At 65.7% G+C, this 9,667-nt stretch overlaps 2 protein-coding genes across 2 annotated transcripts in view; both read left to right on the top strand.

Moving 5' to 3' along the window:
• H696_00817 (hypothetical protein) overlaps window positions 1–3,023 on the top strand; it is a gene marked incomplete at both ends in the record, with an annotated part of 3,424 nt that extends 401 nt beyond the window's left edge. The window contains 3 exons of the mRNA XM_009494701.1: window positions 54–1,469; window positions 1,932–2,320; window positions 2,509–3,023. Coding sequence (XP_009492976.1) covers window positions 54–1,469; window positions 1,932–2,320; window positions 2,509–3,023 — 2,320 coding nt within the window. The remainder of the gene's footprint in view (window positions 1–53; window positions 1,470–1,931; window positions 2,321–2,508) is intronic.
• An 876-nt stretch (window positions 3,024–3,899) lies between these two features.
• On the top strand, window positions 3,900–9,594 carry H696_00816 (hypothetical protein; the record flags this gene model as incomplete). The annotated part of the gene is made up of 13 exons (XM_009494700.1): window positions 3,900–4,122; window positions 4,247–4,329; window positions 4,436–4,688; window positions 4,879–5,273; window positions 5,430–5,623; window positions 5,785–5,927; window positions 6,091–6,854; window positions 7,008–7,251; window positions 7,388–7,546; window positions 7,702–7,844; window positions 7,975–8,388; window positions 8,558–9,552; window positions 9,588–9,594. The coding sequence occupies 13 exons, from the start codon at window positions 3,900–3,902 to the stop codon at window positions 9,592–9,594; spliced, it is 4,017 nt and encodes a 1,338-aa protein (XP_009492975.1).
• Between the last annotated feature and the right edge of the window lie 73 nt (window positions 9,595–9,667).

The following is a 9,667-nucleotide window of genomic DNA, read 5'->3' as shown; positions in this document are numbered from 1 at the left end:
TTCCGCTTCCCCTCAATGCCTTCTCCTGACCTGGGCTACCTTCTTTGGAACAGCCTGCAAATCCAGAAGCGCCTGCAGCAGCAAAAGATTCTGGCGGACGCCATTGCTCAGAATACTTCGCGCCAGAGCCGCTCCAGCCGGTCCAAGCAGAAGGGCGTCTCGCCGGAGCGCTCGCCCTCGCCGCATGCCTCCCGGTCGTCCTCCTCCCGGTATGGCGACCGTGGGGACTCGGTGGAGCGCGACCGCGGCGACCGTCGCGACCGGGGGTCCACCTCCTCCTCTTCCTCGATGTCGGAGTACGACCGGTATGATGGGAGCCGCGACCGCGAGCGCGGCAGTAGCAGCCGCGGCAGCGGCCGGGACCGGTATGACGAATCCGGCCCCGATGAAGGCCGCTACCCAGATGACGGGGACCTTGACGATCACCGGTACCATGCCTCGGGCCGGGACCGGGATCGGGACCGCGGTCGCGGTGACCGTGATCGCTATGATGACCGATACGATGACCGGTATGATGACCGGGACCATGACCGATATGATGACCGATATGATGACCGGGATCGCCGGGACCGTGAGCGCGAGCGCGAGCGCGATCGCTATGACGATCACGATCGCCGGGACCGCGAGCGCGACCGCCGCGACCGTGACCGGTACGATGACCATGAGCGTCGGGATCGGGAGCGCGAGCGCGAGCGCGAGCGCGAGCGCGATCGCTATGACGACCGGTATGATGACCGGGAGCGTCGATACGAGGACTCCGGCTCGCGGTCGCGTGGTGCCGGCTCCAGCCGCTCTTGCGGGGCCGATGACCATGATCCCCTGTCGGATAGCGAGACCCTTGGCGCCGGCGAGTCCGAGGATATGCTTCTGTCGACCGGGCGCCGGGGCCGGGCTCGGCCCCAGGCGGCCGACGATCACCACGGCCATCGGTCTTCCGGGCGCACCTCGCATCATGGCTTCTCCGACGATGAGCACGACTACAACCATGTCAGTGACTTCAGCGACAGCATGGAGTCCGACTACCGGGATGACGACTCCGACCGCGAGACCGGGTCCGGTGGGGGGTCGGCCGTCAGCGCCGAGCAGCAGCCCCTGGACTTGGCGACCGTGCACCGGCTGCAGGTCCGCCGTAATGAGCTGACGGAGTGGTGCTTCCGTGATGACTTCCCATCCCTGGTGCAGGGGGGCCTCATTCGCGTGAGCGTCCAGCTTCCGCCCGGGGGGGCCTCGCGTGGCGCCAGCAATGCGGGCCCCATCAAGGTGGCTTACGAGATCAGTCGAATTGTGGGGGCCCAGGACTGCTCGGACTCGCCCTACTCGGTGGACGGGTCACTGGTGCACATGGCTCTGATTGTGGCCGGTGGCCGGGCGGGCTCGCGCCTTCCCGGGGCTGACTCTCGCCACTCTCAGCAGGTCATCCGCTTTGATTACATCAGTAACTCCCGCATTGAGGAGGGGGAGTTCAATGCGTACGTTGCCTCTCTCCCTCTCCCTCTCCCTCTCCCTCTCCTTCTCCCTCTCCCTCTCTCTCCCTCTGTCTCTCTCTTTCTCTCTTTCTCTCTTTCTCTCTTTCTCTCTCTCTCTCTCTCGCTCTCTTTCTCTCTTTCTCTCTTTCTCTCTCTCTCTCACTCTCTCGCTCTCTTTCTCTCTCTCGCTCTCTCGCTCTCTTTCTCTCTTTCTCTCTCTCGCTCTCTCGCTCTCTTTCTCTCTTTCTCTCTTTCTCTCTCTCGCTCTCTCGCTCTCTCGCTCTCTCGCTCTCTCGTTCTCTCTCTCACACGCACACACACACACACACACACACACACACACGCACTTACTTGCATACAACCCATCCTTCTGTGTGACCTTCTGCCCCTTTTTTGTCCTTTGCAACCGTCACCTCCTCCCCTCCTGCCCCTCACTTCTGACCATGCCTCTCCTCATGTATGTAGCTGGCTCCATGATGAGGGGGCCAGCCTCCCGGCGCCAGCCCTCCTCCGGCGCAAGGCGGATGACATGGCCGAAATCCGCACGTCCAAGATCCCAGATGACGAGCTTCAGCGCATTCTCGAGCGCAAGGCCCAGCTCCGTCGGCCGAAGCAGCGCAACCTGCAGGATGAGATCCGCAAGTTGGAGAACTTCCACACCGTCTTCAGCCATGCGCAGCTGACCAACACCTCGCCGCCGGGGAACATCCTGTCGGAGTTTGTCTCATTCGTCGGGCAGAATTTCACCCCGGGCACTCCGCCCGAGCGGCTGCTGGCGGCGATCGACCAGAAGCGCGCCGAAATTGAGCGTCTGCTTGAGGAGCACCGCGAGATGTTCCTTCAGTCCCGCAAGGGTGCGTTTGGCTTTCTGTCTCTTTTCCGCCCCCACTTGCTGGCCGGGCCTCTCGCTCTTCCTCATGCGTCGGGCCTGCTCCCTCATCGAGAGCATGCCCATGGAGCCGCTCACCATTTCCCCGTGTCCCCCCCCCTCCCTCCTCCCTCCCCCCGGATCGACGTGTCGACACTCTTCCCTCTGCCATAGGCAACCAGGCCCAGAAGCTCCCCTCGCACCTGACGCAGCACGGTGTCGGGGACAGCTTGACCGAGTCGGCCCTCTCGGGCCTGGCCGGGCTGTCCCGCGAGACCCGGTCCTCGCTGACCTCGGCCGCGCAGCAGCTCCTCCTGTCGGTTCTCCAGCAGCCGGCACCTTCCTTCCCCCTGCGTCAGCCGGCCCTCCAGCGCGGGACAGCCTTCCCGGTCAATCCGCCTGGCGTGACCGCCGGCTCGCTTGCAGTGACTTCGGCTGGGTCCAGCAGCACTCCCGGCAATGAGTCCGAAGCGGCCCCCCACCAATTCACCCTGCGTGGGCTGCTGCGGTGCCCGTTCTCGGCCCCGGGCCGCTCGGCGCCGGCCGCCTCCTCTCACAGCCCCCTCGACCGGGAGATCACCTCCTTCCTGGATCTTCATCATTCGATGAGCGTCAGCACCGCGGTGGATCTGTCCTTGCTGCCGCCGCTGGCCGCGGTGTCCACAGCAACGGGCCAATCCTCCGTGTGAAGCTTGTCGGTGTGCCGCGTCAGGAACATACTTCCCCCCGCGCTTTTTTTCTCCCCCTCCTCCCCGCCTGAAGGTGGCCCATAAAATGTCTCTCTCTCTCTGTCTCCCGCCCTTTTTTGCACGCTTGTGCGCGCGCGCGCACACACACACACACACTGCCTCTCCAAGAGCGACCACCACACAAGGTCCTTCTCCTTGAAGGAGGGGGAGGGCGAGGGGAAATGTCATAGTGTGCCAGCACATCGCATGCTCGTCGGCGCGGACCGGGGAACACTGGCACTCCGCCCGCGCCGCGCGATGGGCGGCCCCCGCCTCTCCGGAGTCCAATACTAAGAGGGCCCGATTGGCCAATCATGCGGCTCGTGAATCGACATCACGTGCCCGAGTTTGGGATGGGTTGGCCGCGGAGACAGATTGAAATCCCCGGTCCGAGGGAAAAATGGACGCCAGCTTGAGGGCCAGCGGGATGGGCTTTCGCCCCTGCGCTTCTCCCGGCCGAGGGAGCGTTCCAAGCCAGAAAATGAAAAATAAAAACAACAACGGCCAACGGTGTTTCGTGCGCTGAACACTCCAATCGGGACTCTGCGGCCCTGCGCAGGCGCGCGCGCGCGCGCGCGCGCACCGTCGCTAGATTCTTGCTCTCATTGGGCCGGCGGCGCACAGCCCTGGCCCAGGTGTCAGGCCTTTTTTCAGGCGCCCTGTCTCGGTGTGTCCAGCCCTTGCCGAATGTGGTATCCTTCTCCATCCTCCTCGTTTCCCTTTGTGCCGTGCATCCCCCTCTCCCTCCCCCTCCCTCCGGACCGTTTTCCCCCCCCCCCTCCCCCCCTCCCACACCTCTTGCTCCCGTCTGTCCTCCTCCCCGATAGCACGACGCACATGAGTGCCGGGCGGTCTGTGCTCTCCCCGCGGAAGCCTTCCTCCGACGAGGGAGAGGCGTCGGCCGCCCGAGTGGCGGCCAGCGGCATCGGGGGTCCTGGTGGCAGTGAGGCCGAACCGGTGTCCCCCTTCCAATTGCGCCCGGTGTTTGTGGCACACACCCCGTCATCCAGTGCCTCGTCGCAGTCTCCCAGCACGCACTTCTCCAGTGTCTGTGTCAATGGTACGACGCCGCTCCCATCGGGCGTGTGAATGTACCGCTCGCCCCTCCCGGCCACCTGCTCCTTACCCTCCTCCATGGTCCCCTCGGCTGCGCCTTCCCCATTTGCCAATCTTTTCGATGACAGACAATCATGTCATCCTTGGTACCGTGGCCGGGAACCTGCTCTACTACACCAAGGAGGAGCAACTCGGCACCGGCGGCAAGAAGGTGCGTCCCGATTCTTTGCTTGCATGTGTGAGACTTTCGCTGTTGCGCCCTCTGCCTCGCTCTCTCGCTCGGCACTCACCTCTCGCGCCCCTTGCGGGGACCACAGTCCACCTTCTCCCTGAAGGCTGTGAAGCAGTCGGCTGCCGGCTTGAAGGCCCAGCCGGCCAACATCATCCAGCCCTTCATTTCGCGCACCCTGGCGCCACCCTTTGCCAAGCCGGCCGCGATTGCCGGTGCCGCGGGTGCTGCCTCGTCTGGTGCTTCGGCCAAGCTGGGCGCCGACCCTGTGCCGCCCGGACAGACCAAGGCCGTCAGCTGGATGGCCATGATCTCGGCCAAAACCTTCGCATCCCTCTGCGGTGCGTCCATGCTCCGGTCCCCCTCCCCCCTTTCCCTCCTCCCTCTGCCGTTTTGTTCCTCTCCCCTCCCCCTCCTCCCGCTTTTTTTCTGACTCCCCCGCATCCTCTCGTCCTCCTCGGCCTCCCCTCCTGTGCGTGATGTGATCCGATGTGGCATTCTGTCGGGTGGACGCGGGCCGGGCCTTTCCAGAGTCCACGCTTTCCTTCCATACCCTGCCGCACTTGACGCCCCCCAAGCTGATGCCCTACGGCCAGCCTGTGTCCACCTCGCTTAAGGCGAAGCTCAAGTCGACGGCCGTCGACCCGACGGTGGATCCGCGGCATTTGGCCAGCTGCCTGCGTGGGGTGACCTGTGCCACGTCGGTTACCACGGACTTCTACTCGGGGTATTCCTTCGTGGCGGCCATCAATCAGCCAGCCTCTGGTGTCAGCTCCCAGCTTCGACAGGCGGTTGCTCAATCGGGCACCTCGTCGTGGATTGCCATCGGCCACCCGTACGGGCTGGTGGTGCTTCAGCTGATTTCCGACCCGGCTGCCAGCGGGTCGGATATCGCCGAGGACACTGTCCAATTCCGGATCGTTGCCGTGCGTACTCGCTCCCCCGGTGTGCCAGCTGCTCCTACCTGTGAACTTCCTTGCTGGGTGTGCTGACCTTTTCCCATGTCTCTGCTCCGCCCCTCCCGCCCCCTCTCGTGGATTCTCCCCTCCTTGACATCCCTTGTCCCGCTTTTCTTCCCGCAGGAAACCGCCCTTCCCTTTGTGCCATTGTCCCTGGCGGTGTCCCCGCCGCACATCGCCAAGCAGTCCTCCTATCCGCAGCTGGTGGTCTGTGTGTCGCATGCCAGCGGCTTCTCCACAGTCAGTTACAAGCTTGGCGTCGGCCCCGGCAATGCTCCCCTTTCAACTGGCATCGTACAGGAGCTCTTCCCCAGTTCGTGCGTGCTGGCTGATGCTGTCCCCCCCCCCCCCTCCTCCTCCCCCTCTCCTGTTGTGGATGCAAAAGGCCCCTTTCCTCATCTTACACACACACACCCATACGCACACACCTGTGCCCCATGCCCTTTCGCTTCTTCATCCATGCAAGACCCTCGCCCAGTGTGGCGCCGGGGTTTGTGCCGGTCGTCCGGCACATCCCGGCGACCGAGACCGAAATGCTGGTGATCCCGACCCCGGAGAATGCTGGTATTCCGGTGGCCACCGATCCCGGGGAGTTCTCCCTGCTGGCCTTCTCAGGCAATAGTGCGAGCATAAATGCCACACCGACACACACACACACACATGCACACACGAGCGCATTTGCATTTGCACCCGCGAGCTCCGGCCGCACATGACCCTCCGCCGGCTTTTCTGACGCCGATCCCCCTCTTCCCCACGCCGTGGATGGCATCCTTGCCGGGCTCAGAGCTGCTTGCACACACTCTCCATGCCACGTCGTCGATTTCGCCCAGTCGGACGACGGTTTTCTTCAGTCTGGCCTCCGCCAGCAGTGGGCTTTCTCCGCTGGCGGTGGACAGTCTCATTCTGCATGGTGCCCCCTTTAGTTCGGTGTCCACCATCTGGCGCGACCGGATTGAAACCGTGGCCTCCATTTCGCCGCAGGATCTATCCTCCGGAACCGGGGAGACTTCCTGGGCCACGCAAAGCCTGGATCCAAACATGGAGGAGGAGCTCCAGGCATTGAATTTGCGCACGTCGTTGGCTCCCCAAGCCCCGGGGCCGGCCAACGCCCCCGGTGGGAGCGCCCTTTCGGCCGGGGCCCTGGTGACCATTCACTACCCGGGAACTGCATACCGTCTGGCCTTGACCTCCTCGGGCTCGGTGAGTCGGCCCCTGGATGACCCGTTCCTTCTGACGCAGTGGGGCTTGTTTTCCATTGCCCCGGTGACCAGTCCCCTGCAAATTGCCAATGGCCTGTTGCGGCAGGCTGCTCGGCATATTGCCACCGTCATCAGGGGCCCTGCCGCGGGCGCATTGCCAAGCGTCGCCGAAGTGCTGGCCACCACCAGTGATGCGGTGTCCTTGGCCCATCGATTTGTCATTCGCGAGCTGGCAGTCCGCGCCAGCGGCGCCCCGGGCTCCGGATTCCAACATGATGGCCGGTTCCTCGGCAGCTCGGCCTCCATCACCACCTCGATGATCGGCATGAATGCCCGCGATGAGGCGCTGGTGCGTGGGGGGCCCTGGTGTGCCTCCTCCTGCTCCTCCTTCTCTTCCTCTTCGCGCGGCTGTTGCCCTGACTGCCTGCTCCCTCGCGCGCCTTCCCCCCCCCCCCTCTTGCATGTGTCGTCTGTCGGTCTGGGCCTCCCTGTCTCGGCGTAGGCCATGGTGCGCTTTATCCGCCTCAAGGCGGGCTACATTTGCCTCGGAGCCATGGCTCTGTGCCAGGGGCGCGATTCGGGCGGCAGCCAGCTGGAAGGCCCCTCGGCCGAGGGCGACGCAGCCGACACCTTCGGCCCCTTTGCCTCTGCAAGCCGGGCCTCCGCCGAAGAGGTTGGCGTTGATGCGCGCCTTGTCTCGGATCTTCAGCTTTGTCTGTCCTACTGCTTCTCCTGGTTCACCAAGGGTGCGTTTGCCTCTGCCCTGGCCGGATGCCAGCATTGGTTGCCCTTCGGATGACACGATGCCCTGACACCCCTGCCTGCTTTCCTTTCACTCACACTCTCCTTCTCTTCCCCCCCCCCCCTGTCCGGGTGTGCCAGGCTGTTTGGACCCGCGCGACCTGGTCCGCATTTTCGCCCTCGGCGGCCTCCTCCCGAGCTCGGCCGTGTCGCGCGAAGATCCCGCCGGTGCTCCCACCGACCTGACATCCAGCTCGACACTTCAAAGTGGCAACGGCTTTTCGGACATGGCCGAATTGCGTGCGTCCAGACAACCAGCGAAGAAGCAAGGCCAGGCGAGGGGAGCAGGTCCCCGCGCGAATGGCCCATCTACCCGTTTTGCTGCTGACCATGCCTCAACCGGGCTTTCCACGCCTCGGCTCACTGACATCCGACCCTTTCGCCCCTCTCGGAAGTCGAGTCACTTCGGCGCACGCATGGCCCTGTGGCGCGTGACTATGCCCACAAGCAATCGCACATCCTCCTCGCCCGGGTGCTGATCTACTTCCGCCGAGGCCACCCGGCCATCACGCCGCCCATCTTCCCGGCCTTCCGTGCCGTGCGTGTGCCCGTTGGCGCCTCCGCCCCCGCCTCCATGGGTCTTCCGTTTGCCCCTCCCATTCTCACATGCCCCCCCCCCCCTCCCCCGCCGTTTGCCCCCGGTCCATCTTGTGCCCCGGTCCTTGTAGGAGGTCGACACCGCCCTGCTGGCCTGCCTCAGTCGGCTGGACGCTTCGCATGCGGCGTTCCTCCTCCTGACTGGTGGTGCGCCCGACGAGGGGCCCCCGCCAGCCAGCATTGGCCGGGGCATTGCCGATCCGTCAGCACCCTTGCTGATGCAGCTGGCCCCGTTGGTTCCCGCCGGCATGCATGCGGTCGATCTCATCCCTCGACCGGCGGCCGTCTGGTGGCAGGCGCACTGCTCGGCCGGAAGCGACTTGCCCCTCATGACGCCGGGCCATGCCCGCTCCCCCTGCGACGAGGCGCTGGTCCAGATGTTCCGGTCATCCCAGTGCTTCACCTCGCCCGTGGGCCGGGCCTTCACGCCGCTCTATTCCGGCAGCATTGATCGGCCAATGTTTGACACTCTGGCGGCAGCCGGTGTACGTGTGATCCCCCCCCCCCTCTCCTCCTCCTTCTCCCCCTCGCTCCGTTGGGGCCGAGCTTCCGAGACCCTCTCCCCTGCTGCTCGTCTTTCGACTCTCCTGCCAGCAAGCCGACTGACACCTGGGCTCGGCGTGCCTGCCCTGCCCGTTCCCCCTGTCGATGCAGCATGCCCGGTGGTTCCTGCTCGCGCAGAAGGCCCGCGGCCAATTGGCCGACGCCATCCACCTGTCACTCCACCTGCTCCTTCGCCGGGCCACGGTGGATGCCACTCGCGCCACGGTAGCCCTACGCTCGGAGCTGGGGGATCTTGGCCAAACGCCCGACCTGGAGGCCTGGCTTGCCGCGGCCCCGAGTGCCCTCTCGGACCCGGGCCCGGGAGCCGACGGCACGGCCGCCCCTCTGCCGGGGGCCGAACTCAGCCTGAAGGAGCTCTCGGCGTGGGTGCCCTTTTTGGCGCTGGCGGCCCCGCAGCCGGCCATGCCGGCCGCTCTGCGGGCCAGCCTCGCCTCGGGCCAGCCCCCTGGGCCCGGGTCCGGTCGACCCGGCTCCGAGCCCCTGTCCGCGAATGGCTCCCCTTCGGGGGACCTGATTGACGGACTGGCTCGACTGGGGATGTCCCCGACCGGTGGCCGGGCCAATCCCCACCTTGCGCACATTCACGCCAATTGGCAAGCGGCATCGGCCCGGGCCCGGCAGGCTGCCTGGCAGGGCTTCACTCGGGCCACATTGGCTGCCTTTGTCCTGGGCCTGACCGCGACCGAGGGCGGCCTCGAGGGCGGCACGGCGAGCGCCGTGAAGCCTGCCAACCTGGGTACCTTTGTGGCGCACGTTGAGTCCGCCCTGGCGGCCATGGTGGCCTCCATGCATGTGGCCCTGCTCGGGGACCATGGCCTGCCGGCTGGCGCCTCGACCGTGGCCTCGCCCGGCGCTTCGGGCCCCGGTGGCACGGGCCCCGCCGTGCCGGGCCTGGCCTCGAGGCACTGGCGTGCGGCCGTCGTCGGCGCCACGCTGGCCGCCGGCCGGGGCCTGGTGTCTCTGGTCCACCAGCATCTTCAGCGTCTGGGGCCTGGGTCGTCTCCTGCGGCGGGTCCGGCCGCCGGCGCCGGAAGGCTGGTCACCCCGGCCGATCTGGGCGACTGGCTAGACGAGACGTACCTGTGGTTCCTGGAGCTACTGAACCGCCATTCGGCGCGAGTGCCTGAAAACGTGCGTCCCCTGCTTCCTCCTCCGGCGCCGTCTGCCAACACACTTCCCCCCCCCCCCCCCCCCCCCCCC

The sequence above is a fragment of the Fonticula alba genome, assembly GCF_000388065.1.
Source record: "Fonticula alba strain ATCC 38817 unplaced genomic scaffold supercont2.1, whole genome shotgun sequence".
NCBI classification, from domain to species: domain Eukaryota; order Rotosphaerida; family Fonticulaceae; genus Fonticula; species Fonticula alba.
The sequence above is the reverse complement of the archived record's forward strand: the minus strand, read 5'-3'. Positions and strand labels throughout refer to the sequence as shown.